At 28.8% G+C, this 17,815-nt stretch overlaps 1 protein-coding gene across 1 annotated transcript; it reads right to left on the reverse strand.

Moving 5' to 3' along the window:
* Positions 1–6,571: 6,571 nt before the first annotated feature.
* Positions 6,572–13,774, reverse strand: LOC107908837 (endo-1,4-beta-xylanase 5-like). The gene is made up of 7 exons (XM_016836114.2): positions 13,562–13,774; positions 10,953–10,999; positions 10,653–10,872; positions 10,326–10,489; positions 9,071–9,169; positions 7,345–8,130; positions 6,572–7,097 (listed from the first exon to the last, which is right to left on the reverse strand). Exons 1-7 carry the CDS (start codon positions 13,638–13,640, stop codon positions 6,753–6,755), a joined length of 1,740 nt encoding a protein of 579 aa, XP_016691603.1. The 5' UTR covers positions 13,641–13,774; the 3' UTR covers positions 6,572–6,752.
* Positions 13,775–17,815: the final 4,041 nt, after the last annotated feature.

Raw genomic sequence — 17,815 nt, forward strand, 5'->3', positions numbered from 1 at the left:
TTTTTAACTGGATTTTAACCCGAGTCAAAAAGGTAAAATTTTAACAATATTATTCATATGATATGTGTTAGTGAATTGAGTTTTTAACTCGATTGGTATGGATATTGTTGTCAATACAGGAGAACGTGGATTCGAGTGCGATGAACATATTATCCTCCTATTTATGAGTTGGATAGAGGCTTTGGGTAGTTGTAAGCATTCTTAAAAAAAACAATAATGATAATTTATTTATTTATTTATTTATCTAAAATGAACATTTTATTTTTTAAAAATCACTTTTTGACAATAGTGGTAAATACCGTCAAAAATTATAAAAATCACTTTTGAAAAGCACTTTTCAACCTTAATGGTAAACTAGCGCTAAATTGATATCCCTCGTCAACCGGTCTCAACTCATTTAGAAAATTATTAAATTTTCATTCATTTAATAAAATAACAAATATTATTTTGAAGGTGTTTATATTTTTTTATATATAAATTGGAATCTAGAGATTTAATCAAAGTCCTGGCTATCTTAACTTTATCATTTCAACCAATTAAAAGCTAATGTTTCTGTAAAATTATACTTTAGCCTCTCAAAATGAATTTTTTTATTTGATCCCTTCACGACTGGTGAAATAATACGTTAATACATAATAAAATTACTCTTTGATCTCTCAAAAATTTTTAATTATATTCTTACCCTTGTTTCTCTTTTGAGTTCACTCCTGATAGTGTGTCATCATCCAAGTCTATATATAAGTATTTTATGTGGGTTTGTATTTTTTTAATGCGCGGTGTATAAGTTTTATACACGATGAGTAAATAATGGATAATGTTAAAAATTATAAAAATATAATTATTATATATCTTTTAAGTAAGTTATATATCTATCACGAGACTAGATATTTAGTCTGGCAAATGCGCGACCTTAGTTGATTTCTTGAGTTCAAATTCTGCCTAAGTCAGCCTACACTCGGGAGATGAGAATTCTTATAGAATTCTCTTAAGTATCAAAGCAAAGTGGAAGTAAACTCGAAAAAAAAAAAGCTACGAGCGAACAAAAAATCACAGAAAAATAGCTCACACATGAGGAGGAAGGACTCTATCTATACTTGAATTCCCCCAAAATCAACAGTACAATTTGAGTTACATCAAATATTGAGATTAGAGCCTATCTATATTTAATTTTCCTGAGAAATTTAAACTCTATACAATCTTATCTTTTTAGGATTTATCATATTTACCTTGGTAACTCTAGTTTTATTAGAGTATTTCACTAGGCCACTGAAGCTTCAAGTAAATAAGCTTCTCTTCATAGGTTCCACGAGTCGAGCCAGTTCATGTGGCTCAAATGAGTCTCATTTAATAAGTTGACATCTATGAGGCGTTCTGTATGGAATGGTAATTGATATTGTATTGATACTGTATTAAATACAAATTTATATTTTATATAAAATGACACGATAATAATTTTAGCCTATAGTATTTATAAAAGGGTAAAACTGTTTTTTATTTTATTTCAAACTCATTTAATAAATATATCTTTAAGGGTTAGAGGATTTTTCATCAAACCATAGGAGAGTGATTGGGTATTTTCCAAACCACAAAGGGTAATTGGATTTTTTATCAAATGATTTTAATATTTTCTTTTTCTATATATGTTTACTTATATTCGGTTGTACATTGTCAATATATAATTTTATTTTTATCCACTACTAATGAATCAAACGATAGCACATCAATCAAAATAAAAATAAGTAACTGTAAATTTATTTATTTTTTAAACTATTAAACGATGTATTATTGTATAAATTATCGAATTATACCATCAATACATCAAATTTAACCCATATGTATTATACTTATATTTATTTAAAGGTTAAAATCAGAGACAAATATAAGTCCATTAAACTCAAAACCAATAAGCTGCTTATCCAAAAGGTAAGTGTCATATGTCTGCACGATATTTGGTTCAATGTAAAACATAAACATATATCATAGTTTTTTTTCATTGGAGATTTTTTGGGGGGGGTTTACAAATTTATAGACGTGGAATACCTCTATTTTAAAAGTTAAAAGCTTTGATTAGGAAGATTGAGGATTAAATTGTTAGAATTTACAAACATGAAGGGTTAAATTTATTGAATTATTTAGAATTAAAATCAAATTAATAGAATATATAAGTATTGATGACTAAATATATTATTATACCGATTAAAAAAAAACTTACGATTATCAATTTAACGGTGAGTAACCAAATCATGAACGTAAACATAATTAATATATCCATATTTTTACCAACTCATGAAATGTGATTAGGTCCAGCACCTAGTGGCTCTATTTATGTTGAAGATGATATGGATAGACTTAACTTGCATGAAATCATTAATTAATTTCTTGATATGGAAATTATAAATGTTTCAATTTAATTGTGAAGAATATAAATTAAATTTCCATGTTCTTAACATTAATTATCCCTAATAATTGTAGTGGATAGAAATGCGTGAGGCAATAGATGTCTTACATAACTAGGAATATAACCCTACAAGGGTCATTTTATAAATAAAGTATCTCTGAAAACACAATTAAATGGCATTCATTAATTTCTATGCAGTGCACAACCAACACAGAAATGAAATTTACATTTCCGTGTTGTTACATACTCAAGGTGTTTACCGTTTTAGGTGTGGTTTAGGTTTAAGTCGCGTTGTTGTACTATTTCGCCCAACTTACTGATATCTTAATAGTTTTTAAAAAATTTCAAGATAAACCTTGGAAGACAAAGAGATTACTATTCTTCCATATGTGTCATTCTAACAAACCAAAAAGAGTAGTAGGCCAAGGAACCCCATTCCTCAATATCCACCCTAAATTCCCCAAATCTGTCCTAATCTAGTCTAAGTGATTCCTCGAGAAAAACTGGGATCAACAATTCCTTTGCACAAAGTACTTCCAGACATCTTTAGCAATTGTGTAACAACCCGGTTTTGACCCTAATCGGAATAGTGGTTTCGGGACCACAAATTCGAATCAAAAAAAAATTTTAATATTATTTCATGTGTTTATTATATGTTAATTTACATGTGTGAAAATTTCGTGAATTAATTTTATTTTTTGTGTGCTTAATTTAATAAAAGGACTTAATCGCGTAAAATGTGAAATTGACTAATTAATGTGTAAAGTGCTAACTTGCTAATGTCTTTATAATGTGAAGTCCTTAATAGGAAATTAGGCCATTATTCAAGATAGTGGATGGCATTATGCTTATAAATTAAAGTTTTTATATTATGTATAAAGGTTATAATAATATATTATATTATAAAGTTAATATATTAAAAGACAAACAAATTAAAAGCCACATTTTTCATCTTATTTTGACCGAAACTAGAGAAAAGAAAAAGAAAGAAACCTAAGCTAGGTTCGGCCATCTTTTGAAGCTTAATTCAAGGTTAGTTTTTGTTCGGTTTTTGATAATTTTTACGTTTTTGAGATCGTTGCTTTGAATACTACCCGACCCATGCTTGAATTTCTGATTTTAATGAATATTTTGAGTTATGCCATTGATGAATATTTGTGTTTTGTGATGTTTGATGATGAATAATGGAAGATATGTCTTAGATTAACATGTTTTGTCTTGGGATTTTTGATGAATTTGAGTATTTAGGGCTAAATTGTGAAAATAAATTTTTGAGGGACTAAAATGTGAAATAAATGCAATGTGTGGACTTGTATGAGAACCATGAATATTCGGCCCTTGTGTGGTATGGGCAAATTTTGTGTATTTTGTGTTTTGTGCAAAAAGGACTAAATTGCAAAAAGTGTAAAATGTTAGGGGCAAAATGGAAATTTCCCATTTATGTATTTTTGGACTTAATTGAATGTTTTGATGAATAAAAAGGTTAAATTTGATTATTTTTAGATCAAGAAACGAAGAAAACGAATTTGGATCGGGGAAAAACGAAAGTAATCGAATAGTCGATCGTGTCCGCTGATATCCGAGGTAAGTCTATTAGCAATTAAAAGTTTTTAAGTTAATATTTATACATGTATACTAATTGTATTTTGTGTTGAGCTATATTTAAAAATATATTGATTGAATAAATTTTGAAGTATGGATGATATTTATATATATAGCATGTTCGAATATACAAGTATAATCTTGTATAGATTTATGGGTTGAAATAAAGGTAAGAAATGTATAAGAGTATAGTTGATATTTGAATAAGCATGTATATGTATATGTATATATAATGCTAGGATATATATACATATATATATAAGTTATTGAAATTAGTTAAAGTATGAATGTTGCATAGGTATAAATTCTTGATTTTAAGCAAAGGTATGTATAATACATATATATAGTGCGAATATATATATAAGTGGTTCGAAGGTATGTTTCAATTACTGTGAACTGAATCTAATGTTATGAATTAAAGATATTTATATATTGTTCGAATATATGTGTATATAAATATATAGGGTTTTTGAATTTGATTGAAGTATGGAAGTTATGAAAATATGTATATGAAGTCTCAATATATATATGTATATAATTGTATAAATTTTGGAATTGAATTTAAAGTATGAACTATATATTATGGAATAAGTGTGGTTTGAATGGGTATAAACGTATATACAATTATTTGTATTGAGCTAAAAGTATGGATTGTAAGTACAGGTATAACTAAGCTATGGTCTGCCAATTTCTTGAAAATGTGGTTAATGCTACATGAATTATATGTATATGTTTTAAACATGTGTAATGCCAATAAGGGTTATATGAGAAATTATTCTCGTATTTGTGATATTCAGGTTCTGTACCTAGCAGGCTTAATGCCAGTGAATTTTTCAGACTTTAAGTCTAGCAGACTACGTGCCGGTGATCTGAATCAGGTTATAAACCTAGTAGGCTACGTGCCGGTGATCTGAATTAGGCTATAAGCCTAGCAGGCTAAGTGCCGTTGAATCTGTTTAAATTAAGTGATTCTATGTATTGGGTATAAATATATATGATTTTGTTTATATGAAATGGATAAGTTTATGAACATTGTATCAAGGTGGTTGATGATTATATAATCGTTCGAATCTTTGTGAATAGTAAGTATGTATATGTATATCGGTTGTCATGAAATTGTTGGATATATATATATATGTGTATATATGTATGCATTCGGCATAGGTGGGTATAGGTGTATATGTGCATTCGGCACTTATAGTTGATAAGTATAAAATTATGCTTTTGGTATATGTATTTGAACAATTATATTTAAATGGATCCGATGAAGTGCGAACAATAAGTACTATAGAAATCAGTATATGCAGTTAATGATTATGTTAGTAAATTGATTATATGCATATAATGTATATACATTTGTCCGTTTATGTGTATTAGATAAATACACATCCATTTAGATTTAAACAAAATAACTTAATATAGTAATGTTTGATTAGTAATTATAATTGATAATTGTGATTTCAATAAATTTTATTAAAGAATTATATGATTCTTTTATATGTATTTTAGATATGCTATAGACTTACTAAGCTATAAAAGCTTACTTGATTTGTTTTTGTCCATTTGTTTTTTTATAGATTTTGGAGACGCGTTACGAGCTCGGGGATCATCAGCATAGTCTATCACACTATCGACTACTTTTGGTATTTTGTTAAATATTTGAACTCAATCTTATGGCATGTATAGGTTGAGTACAATGTTGATTAGATTTTGATTGTAAATTATAAATAGCTATGCAAAAGTAATTAAATTTTCATATTTGTGATCAGTTTGATTATAAAAATGGTTGTGTTTGTTCAGTAATGTCTCGTAACCCTAATTCGGCGACGGAGACGGGTTAGGGGTGTTACAAATCAGGTAATCCCTGAGGACATGTAAAATATCTTCTGTCTCATGATGGCAGACTGGGCATAACATATTTTGTTCAATACCCCTCTGTACACATTCTAGATTAATGAGCAATCACTGTTTGCAAACAGAGTTATAGCTTTTACTTATGTCAATGTATGTATTAAATATCACTCATCTTTTACTCGACTTCAATTATTTTTGTTCCAATTTTATCCTCACTCAACAGCCATATATTACAAGTAGACTTGTTCATGGGTCCGTGACCCGTTCAACCAAGTCAACCCAGCTTATCTTGGGCTAGACTTGGACAATGAACTTTTATACTTGGGCCGACCTGAATTTAAATTAAACGATTTTATTTAAATTTAATTATAAAAATATATAAGTACTAATATAAAAGTATATGATTTATTATATTTTAAATAATAATATTTTATTGTTTTATATATTTATGTATAAATATTTTAGTTTTTAAAAGAATTAATATTTTTTATTGTTTTAATATTAATATAAAATAAATATACAATATTATTATATTTTAATATAAATATTTTCTCAAATATTAAATGTTGATAATATTAATAAGCAATAACTTTCAAATATTTATATTTTTTTACTTGAGTAACCGAAACAAAACACTCTGATAAATTTGCGACTATTATTAGTGTAATTTACTCAACTAAAAGAAATTGTTAACCATCATGTTAACTTGTTATCTCACCATTAATGATAGTTAACAGCTCAGTAATTATAATGCAATAAATCAATAATAATATATCAGAATGTGATATAAATTATATTATTGAGTTATGAGCTATATTAACCAAATTAATGTATAAAACTATTAAACATAAATCATAAAATCTAAAACTATGATTATTGGTTTATGCATTGCTTTTTCTCATACAGAAACTTGAAACGTAAGTGGCGATTGCAAGGATTCATTAGTTGAAACGACCACAAAGCTGTGAGCCGAAGAAGAAGGATGTGTGATGTTGATTTCATAGTCACCATGAAAAAGGGTAGCTTCAAAGAAACCTCGGGTGTCGGTCAAACCCGACACGGCCCTCGATCGCCATTGTCGCAACAGGTTGTCGGCAACATTCCCGGTCGCTAAGTTGTTGAAATTGTTGTCGGTCAAACACATCCGGTAACACCCCTGCGGTTTCCATGCTGCCCATATTACAATCCCATCTACCTTAGGGTGAGAATATGCTTCCATTAGAATTTGTTCCAAGTATTTGGCCTGTCCTACATCAAAGGAAATAATCCTATCACATTTTGCCATCCTTACTCAAAACATCTCAAGCGATATGAGCCAAATAAAATAAAAATAAAAATAAAAACTTCAAAATGGTAAAAATCAAAATGATCCAAACCCGTAATGACTCGAGCCTCAAACTCAAATAACCCAACATAAAACGATTACAATGGACCCGAAAATTTTAAAATCCGAAGCACTAGTTCATATATTTAAACCCTTTTTTGGTTACCTGATTAGGACCGCTTAGAACATCAAGTTCAGTAAGCCAAATGGGCAACCCAGTAGCACCAAGTGTATCAAGAGAAGCTCTCATATAAGCAAGATTCGGAGTACCAAAATGGGACTCAAGTCCGATTCCCATCTTTGCATTCCTCGTTAAACCTTGAATCTGTCTCAATTTTTGCAGGTACTTAGCTGGTGTAGCTGCCCCATCTCTACTATCCTCTATAGTATTATACTCGTTCAAAAACAAAGGCACTGACCAATCTACTGCATGAGCCAACCTATAAAAGTTTGGAGTAGCTTGATCCCCTAACTTATTTTCAAAGAACGAAAAATGCAGATTCTCATTGACAACATCCCACGCAATAAGCTGCCCTGTGTATCTCGACATAACGGAAACGATCCTTTTATGGACCGCATTCGAAAGCTCAGCTGGCGAGAGTGAGTAAAGCCATCCCGGTTGGTACTTGGGGTCATCCCATAGTACATTATGGCCTCGAACGGCAATGTTATGTTGTTTGGCAAAGCTAAGTAAGGCATCGGCCGATGTGTAGTCCTCGTGACCGGGGGAAACTTCGGTGCTGTACCATTTCATTTCGTCTTCGAATGTGGTGACGGTGAACCTTGATGTGAACCATTTTTGGTAGGGTGTATTTGTTAGGATGTTTTTGTTTATGGCACAACCTATTGGGAACCCTGGTTTGTTTTGTTGTTGTTGAATCGTGATTGTGGCATTTGAGAGGGGATTGCCTAGTTTATCAATTGCTTGTATCCTCACTTTTGCTTTACGAACCTGCAATTTTTTTTAAGGTTTATTTTATGATGGTTTAGTATACGAAGTATGGAGGGAAAAATTTCATAGAGATCATTATACTAGCTATCAGATTACATTTTCTCTTCTTTTCCTCAAAAAATGGACAAATTAGTTTATATACATTAGATTAAAGAGCAAATTTGTCATTTCTATTAAAGCTTTCATTAATTTTTACTGTTAAAAGCTGGTATGGCTAATAGAATAATCAAACAATGACACATGGCATGCTATATATATATGTCATATTGATATATAATTAGGGGTGTTCAATCGGTTAACCGACTCAAACTAGCATTAACCAAATTAATCGAACTTTTTAAACCCTTAATCGTTAATCGAACTGAAATTTTTTCAAAAAAAATTAACCGAACCAAAAGTTTTCGATTAATTCAGTCGGTTAACTGAATTAACTGAAATTTATATGTTCTTTTTGTTTTTGTTAAAACAAGTATAAAACATATCAAAAATTAACTGAATTAACCAAACTAACCGAATTAACCGAATTTAATATATGTAAAATGTATATAAAATATATATATTTGGTAAATTAGGTTAATTAACCGATTTCAAACCAAATTAACCGTTAACCAAACTTCCAAAACATTATTAACCGACCCCCAACCGAATTAACTCGATTAACCGACCGATTAACCGAATTAATTTGGTTTGGTCGGTTAAATCAGTTTTACCCAAAATTTGCACACCCCTATATATAATAACTAGCTTTTAACAGTAGAAATACAAAAAAAATTAATAAAAAGATTAATTTACTTTTTGATCTAGTGTATAGAAATTAATTTATCCATTTTTTAATAAAGAGGACAAAATGCAATCAAACCTTTAATATAAAACTTTCATAGTACTTTTACCGAAATATAGATTATTGTTATTTGTGAAACATTAAAAGGGGAATTTTTACCTTTTTAATGTTTTGATCTTGGTGAGATGCCCATTCTTCTGTGGTAAATGGTTGGAGTGAGATGCTATCAACCCATATTTCAATTGATGTGTTCTTGCTCTGAATAAATTTTAAAACAAAATTGTTAAGTGTTTAAAATTGATGTGTTTTGGTTCTGTCGAGAACTTTATGGATTCATAGATTAATTGGGACATCAGAATTTTATTTCTCCATTGTGTCAAGAGGTTTAAACTCCTTGATTAGTTTTGATGTTTTCGTCCATTGTTGACACTTCACATTCTCCAACTTTATGAACTAGCTAGGGTTTTTGTCATAGTTAGAAAAAAACTCGGCCCACAATGGCAAAGCCAAGGGTAGGGCCTTTACTCCCTTGATTAAATGGGAAAATTTTCCTTTAGTCTCTCTTAAAAATTAAATCATTCAATTAAATCCTTTAATCATTTGAATGAATGAAAAAAAATTGTATTTTTGACCCCTCTAAAAAATTAATAAATAATTTAAGTATTTTTTAATACAAAATTTTTAACCTTAATCCTTCTATAATTTCATAATTTTACGCCCCCCAAATTTTCTTGCTTAACACTTGCGTGTCCAAAAGCAATAACTAACTTGTGTGATGTACCCCTTAACTAAGGATGAATTTAGAATTTTTTTTTCTGAAAGAACCAAAATTAAATTATAAATTATAAGAAGAGCTACCATACAATTTTATCATTCTTGAAAACTAAAACGCAATTTTAATACATATGAACATATATGTTATGATACTTGCCATCATCGGCCCAAAACCTAAATAGGTTTGGGCCGGATTCTATCGAGCTCACGTGTCGAGCTCGTAGACTGAACTCGCATAATAATAGGTATTTGTAAGATGGGTACCTATACTCTCCTACGAAGTCACATGTGAGATTGCGCATAGAACCGCATAAACACGTGTTAAGTCTAGAATAGGGTATGTGTTGACATGCATGAAACCTACCTAGTATGTCATATTAATGAACAGTACTCATATCATATATAAATAGAGAAGCCTCACCATTTAAGACAGAAAAAGAAAAGCGCTCAGTAATATACATTTAAAAATTCTAAAATTTTTATTTTAAAAATAATTTTAAGAGGCCAGGTCCCTGCCTGTCCCGATGCCACCCTTAGGCTTTAACTTACCGACCTTTAGGGCCCTTGACATGACCTAGAAATATCAAGGAAACTAATAAATGAAAGCTTAAAACTCAAAGACCCTAACAAAAAATATTACCTCAAAGTATAACTCGGCTGGGCCGGTAGCATCCGAAGTGAAGCCTCCTTTAAGCATAGACCAACACTTTGATTCAGCAACCACTGCACCACCATGTTTGAACCCTGTTCCAGATTTAAATACCGCTGCCACTGCCTCATTTCCTTCACTAACCTGTATCCAAGCTGCAAGTAAGGTAACAGTCAAAATGTACCCAAACATTTGTATTTTCCAAAGTATTTAATATTCGGTAACGAGTATACAGTATGATCCTCCAAAAAAATCGAGGTACTCATGTTGAACATATAAGGGTAAAATTTATAAGGTTTTATGTGAAAATTTATGAACCAGAGAAAGAGTAGAGGGTCTCTTGCTGCAAATAAAGCTTCTGAGAGATACTATCAGTTGGGCGATTCCTGGCATGAACGGCTACAAATTTGTTGCCTGCAAGTTCTCTTTGTTCAATCTTTGCATCTCCAAATGCTTGCCATCCTTTTAACCCCATGTTCAACTCTGGGTTCAATATGATTCCTCCACCGTGTAGAGGTTTTAGAGGAGTTTCTAAGCACTGAAATTAAAAGAGGATAGTAAAAGGAGTAAAAAATAGAATTTTGTTAGTTATAATTATGTATGTGATGGAGAGCTTACCTCAATGCTTGCTGTGTAATCATAAGGCAAGGCATTAGCTTCAAACCCTGTAAAAGAAAAAGAATTGGAATATCTTTTTACTGTATTTAACATGGAATTGTTTTCCAAACTTACTCAAAAGAATTGATTAATTACGAAAAATAATCCAGGTACAAAATTTTGTATAAAAAATAACTCGTTTCTTACGGTGCATATTGGCGGCACCACTCCATCATCATTGAGCAATCATCAGCCTTTTTAAAAAAATATATTATTTTTGGGTGCTGCAAAATAAATTGGCGTTATAGGACTGAAGTGTAATTATATAAAATGTTTAGGGATTTGATGAAGCAATTACCCTTTTTAAATTGGCCGAAAAAGTTGCCATGAGAGCACCCCGGCACCAAATTAAAGGCTACCAAGGTTTTGGTCTATTTGTATGTTAGGTCTGTCTTCTTTTGAAATTAAATTTAAATAACCCTTAAAAATATAAGAATAACAAAAATAAACCTTTCTCTTTTTTTAATTTAAAAAAATAAAATTAAAAATATATAAAAATATTATTTAAATTACCCAACTATATCTCTCAAAAAATTTCTTCAAGTTTATCTAAATTCAAATATGCAAGGGAATGAATTGAAAATGTTTAAATTTAGATAAACTTGAGGAAAATTTGTTAGGATATATTTGGGTAATTTAAATAAAAATTTTATATAATTTTTTAAAAAAAATAAAAAATGAGAAGAGTTTATATATTTTTTCTTATATTTTTTTAAAGACTATTTAAATTTAATTTTAAAATGAGACAAACCTAACATGTAAATAAACCAAAAGGTGGATAACATTTAATTTGGTGCCGCCATATGTTAGGGGCACTTTTTTTACCAGGATAATTGCTTCATTATGTCCCTAAATGTTTTATATAATCATACTTCAGGACCACAAAAAAAATATTTTTCTTTTTTAAATACAATCATTGACTGATGATGGGAGCTACTGTAAAAATCAAATTATTTACGTACATAATTTTTTAAATTAAATTATTTTCATAATTAATAAAAAATTCGAGTTACTTCTAGAAAAGAGCCCATTGCTTATCATTATCGCCATTACTATAGCTAGATAGTTACTGTATGAATTGTATAATTCTTTTAATGTATGGAAATAAAACTTAATTATACTTTATTTCTTTTGCAGGTAACGTACGATAAATAAATATCATAATAATTATTAAATTATGACACATTTAATATAGGTGAAAAATGTATAATAAATTTATTAAAAATTTTGACATAAAATTAAATTTGGCTTTTATTGAAATAATAAAATTAGAGATAGTGAAATTTAAGTTCAAATGTTATCTTGATTATGCATTTTTCTTTTAGATTTTATAAAAAAAATTAAAAGAAAAAGATATCCTCAAATAATATTTATTGCCCAATAAAAATAATGATGTATTTTAAATTTGAGATTTTGACATAATTTGATGTTATATTTTATAATGTTACCAGTTATTTTAAATAGGTATTTTTTTTCCTTAAAATAAATTTTTTAAAAAACCATGTTAATAATTTAATGAGAAAAATGATTTATTTAATTTAACTAATGACATTATAAAAATAAAAATTAAAATTAACATATAATATTAAATTTGACAAAAACTATAATTTAATCATAAATTAAATGAGAAAAAGACATGTAAAAATTAAGGGTGAGTTTAACTTGACAGTGTGTTTACTTGCGATTAATGTAAAAATAACGATAACAGTAAAATTAAATATTGTAGATATATTATAGCGTGAGATAAAAAATAAGCTAAATGTACTACACCCCAGCGCCCATCCAAACTTACCCTACATCACATCAACATTTTCTATAAAAAAAAAGTTACATGGACTTTTAAGAAAACAAAAACTGAAACTATTATCCTTATCCACTCTTTTTATAGTTAAGTTGATAGACAGGATTCAATTTCAAATTAACGTATTAGAATGCGACAATGCACCATCCACTTTTACACATACATCAAACTTGGGGTTTTTTTTTTTTCTCCTTATAGAAGTAACCTAAATTTTTTATTAATTACGAAAATAATTTAGTTTAAAAATTATGTACTTGCTTGGTATATACGGCACCGACAATGACTATAAAAATCGAATTATTTACGTACATAATTTTTAAATTAGATCATTTTAGTAATTAATCAAATAATTTAAGTTATTTTTATAAAAAAAAACTATCTAACTCTTAAAAAAGATACAATCCTCTTTGATAATGAAAATTTCGTAAACAAAATTAGTATACCGTGCCAACTTTTTTTTATATACTTCGATAAAATATGCTCTATTTTTTTATTAAACCTTAACTGAACATATTTAAATGCGTTTTTTTTTAATTTAAAGATTTGAGAAAAATTACGAGTTGAAGAAAATAAGTGTAGGCAATGACTTTAGTCTCAAAAATGAAAAATTATTTATTAATTCCTTTAATTTTTAGAAAATTATAAATTAATATATTTATCCTTTTAAATTTTTATTCATCTTTGACCCAAAACAATTTTTCTGACATTTTATAAAAAAATATAATAATAAAAAAAGTGCAAAAAATTATACATGGGGAAATTGACGAACCTGAAAAGAGCAGATCGGCACATACTAAGATAAGCAGCATAGTAATCAGATTGTTTTTCTGCAGTACTGAAATCTCCATTGTTGTTCAGAAGGAATGGATAAAACTTGAAATGGCGAAGAGAATTTATGCTAAACGTATAAGGCTCTTTTTAAATTAGTTATAAGCAGAAGAGAGAGGGGGGAGGGGTGTTATCGGGTTGAGAATAAATAAGGGTTTACTACCAACATTAAATCTGTGAGATTTCCCCATGTTGGGTCATTCTTAATTATGCTATAGAAATTAGTTAATTTTTTTATAACACTTGGAATAGGAATCTGTAATTTCCCTTTTCTTCTTCCTTTTTTAATGAAATGAATTTAAAAGCTTTTTTGTTTGTTATAAAAATATGAAAATGAGATCAATTTTGAGTTAAAAGAAAATATCATTTGAGTCTTAACTCGATTCGAGTGTATTAAAACTAAACCTGTCAATGGGCCGGGCCACTCGACTCAACTCGTAGGCCCACCTAAAAAGTGAGATGATTTGGATAAAAATATAAGCTTGAAATATGGGTTTGAACAAAAAAAAAGATCTGTTTAAAAAATAGGTTAGGTCACATGTAAGGCTTTTTGGCCCGAGCCTAGCCAGAATATAAAAAAAAACTGTTATTTTTTATTGTTTTCTTGCTGTTTTTTACTATTTTCTTGCTAGTTTCTTGTTTTTTTTACTATTTTGCTACCATTTCACTATTATGTTATTATTTTGTTACGAGACATTTATCTTAATATTTTTCATGCATTATATTTTTAAATATATAATTAATACGGGCGGTGCAGGCCGGGTCGAGTTTTAGCATTTTTATCCGGATCGTGTTTGGGTAAAATTCTAAGTTCATTTTTTGACCTAGTCTGAACCCTACCCGTCCCATTGACACCTTTAGTTGAATCACTTTATCTTCTATTTATGAGTTGGAGAGGGGCGATGGGTAGTTTTAAGCATTATGTCAAAAAAAATACTTAAAAAGATTAATTATAAAATAAGAAAAAGCTTGTTTTTCTTTTTAAGTTCAATTATTAGATTTTCTTTCATTGTTTTTAATTTTTCAGCTATATTTTCCTTCAAAGAAAAGTTCTTAATGCCTACACACCTTAGCTTAATCATGAAAAAAGTTTAGCAGAACCTAACAAGTTTCAATTATTTGTTCATTAACATATTCAGCCGAGTTGTAAAGAATTCGATATTCTTTATTAAGGTATTGAGTTAAAAGTTTTATGGATAACAAAAATTAATTTAGAAAAATTTTGTTTTTTTTTAAATTCGATTTCACTCCATTCCAAGACCTAATATAATTATTAAATATTGCAAAATATCATAGTCAATAAATATTATTTAATTTGAAAACCTTTTTCTGCAAAGTTTATATATATATATATATATCCAACATTATTTATAGGTTCTAAAATTAATAAAATACTAAATTAGTGACACTCACTTGGGAGAAAAATTTGTGTTTTTTTTATAATACTTATTAATTCGAAATACCAATTTAAAAACTATTAAGTAATAAAATTATTAAGTCTTCTCTCAATAATATGAACTTTTCATTGTACCTTAACATAGAATTGTAAAATTCTTATATATTTTAGAACTGTAAATCATAATCTATCATATTGTCGGATCATCATAAAAAATAAAATTAGATACGGAAGCGGAAGCCATCGATATCTTTAAATATGAGTTTTGTGATTTTGATCTTCCGAAGTAATACACTTGTAATTTAGAGAAGGTCGCTCTTTCTTTTCTGAAGATGTCAAAAAAGTCATATATGTGTATTTTTAGGACTATAACAACATATAACTTTTGTACATTAACCTTAATTTCTAATCAAGATATGATTAATTAAAAATTAGTTATTAATATATCTACATATATTTGATCCATGCTTTATTTAATAACTGAAATCCAATAAGCCCTAACCAAATTAGATCACTTTTGATTTGGGCTAACCTTATATGATAGTAAATAATAACATGTAATTATTCTTATTATATATATGTGATTTTGGCTGCATATATTTCTTGATCCAATATATAATCTTATACATGAACTTTGATTTTTTGCGATTTTATATATGAAATTTTAATTTGATTTGATTCAATTTTTAAAAACCAGTAACAACATTATCAATTTGGCACAATTTTATGTTGGATATTACATACACAAACAATTATATCAATAAAATGTGATAATAATTGTATGTATTCATTTCTTTAAATGTATACAATTGAATCAAAATCAAAGTTTCATACATACTGTAACACCCCTTACCCAATACCGTTGTCGGAGTCGAGCATGAGGCGTTACTTGACTTAACTTAAAAGTTCGGGGCATAAAAATTTACTTTCAAATTTAATTTCATCATTCATAATAAAGCTGTCCACCTGTACAGAAGTCACTAAAATAATTATAATTCAAGCTACGAAACTCGAAATTTAGATCCGTAAATTTTCCCTGAAACTAGACTCATATATCTATTCACCATAAATTTTTCAGAATTTTTTCTTTAGCCAATTAGTACAGTTTATTAGTTGAAGTCTCCCCTGTTTCACTAATCGACTATCCTGACCACTCATCACTAAAATTTAATTATCTCTTATTAAAGGCTTCATATGGTGATTAAACTTATTTCTACTGAAAATATACTCATTAAGGAATCTATACATATAAATTATAACTCATAATTCCTTCTGTACAATTTTTAATGAATTTCTAAAGTCAGAATAGGGGACTTCAAAAACATTCTTGCCATGTTTCACTAAAATTAAAATATCTAAAAGTATATAATTTTTTTGCTTACTCCACTTCTTTCATATGAAAGTAGACTCTTTCAGCTTTAATTTCATATCTCACTCAACTTCTAATTCTATTTCCACTATTTTTGGTGATTTTTAAAAGTTACATCAATGCTGCTATCCAAGAACTGCTCCATTGCAATTTTTAAAAAAAATTCAATATAACACCTTTATAATTGTCTAACCTTCCCTGCAAATTTCAAATCACAACCAATTCCAGTATTTCATCTACTTCATTTAAATACTAATGAAGTTCAACCAATCAACCATTTCAAACTAAAAACATGTATATATTTCGATATCTAACGCAACCATAACATTCAAATTTACTTTTTACTTCAATTCCCTATACATGCCATATAAATCCAAAAAGTTGCTTAACATAATCTACCGGAGTATATCTGGATAGTATGATTCTTGATGTAGATCCGATTCTCCGAATATATAAATACGTTAATCTACAAAAACAATAAACACACACATGTAAGCTTATAGAAAAGCTTAGTAAGTTCATAGGCATAAAACATAAATCTTACCAAACACTTGTACACTTATACAATATACATCATTACTAAATTTACCTGTCAACCACAATCTTTGGTGAGTTCCTTGGTATAAACTCACTACTACTTATTCTTTTACCATAATTCCTTTGGGCCCATTTGTCACTTACCATTCTTGATCAAAATTAAGGAACGGTTACGGAAAATTGAGTACTTCACTTTCATTTTGACATATGACCTCTTATCACTTGTCCTTGATTAGATAAGTGTAGCTAGGCTACTACTTATCACTTTGCCACTTGATCAGATAAGTGTAGCTGAAGCTACCACTTATCACTTTATCACTTGATCAGATAAGTGTAGCCACTTATCACTTTGTCTCTTGATCAGATAAGTGTAGCCACTTATCACTTTGTCTCTTGATCAGATAAGTGTAACCACTTATCACTTTGTCTCTTGATCAGATAAGTGTAACCACTTATCACTTTGTTTCTTGATCAGAAGTACTCAAATCCGGCGTTCCACTTAATTTGATCATTTATTCGATTTTCACATTTTTATTTTATTCTCATTTCAACAATAAATACATTTCATCATACATTGTATAATTCATGAAATTAACATTTAATCATTAAATTTCAGCCATATGAACTTACCTGGGTCGATTTGCAGAATTTGCAAAAGTTCAGGGACTAATCAACTACTTTTTCTTTTCCTCGGCTTGCTTCGGGTTCTCGATCTAAAATACAAATTTATTCATTCATCAGCATATAATTCTATTCTAATCTATTTCACAATTTATGCCCTTAAATTTTCGAAATTACACTTTTACCCCAAACTTTACAGTTTTTACAATTTGGTCCCTACTCAATTAACCCCTCAATTGATCTAATTTTTCTCAATTAACACCTTTTCCAAC

The sequence above is a fragment of the Gossypium hirsutum genome, chromosome D02, assembly GCF_007990345.1.
Source record: "Gossypium hirsutum isolate 1008001.06 chromosome D02, Gossypium_hirsutum_v2.1, whole genome shotgun sequence".
Lineage (NCBI taxonomy): Eukaryota > Viridiplantae > Streptophyta > Magnoliopsida > Malvales > Malvaceae > Gossypium > Gossypium hirsutum.

Excerpts from the sequence above, each read along its gene's own strand:
- LOC107908837 (XM_016836114.2), bottom strand. The coding sequence starts at position 13,640 with ATGGAGATTTCAGTACTGCAGAAAAACAATCTGATTACTATGCTGCTT. Across the intron at positions 11,000-13,561 it reads TGCCGATCTGCTCTTTTCAG|GGTTTGAAGCTAATGCCTTG; the intron begins GTTCGTCAATTT and ends TTTCTTTTACAG. Across the intron at positions 10,490-10,652 it reads GACCCTCTACTCTTTCTCTG|CTTGGATACAGGTTAGTGAA; the intron begins GTTCATAAATTT and ends CCTTACTTGCAG.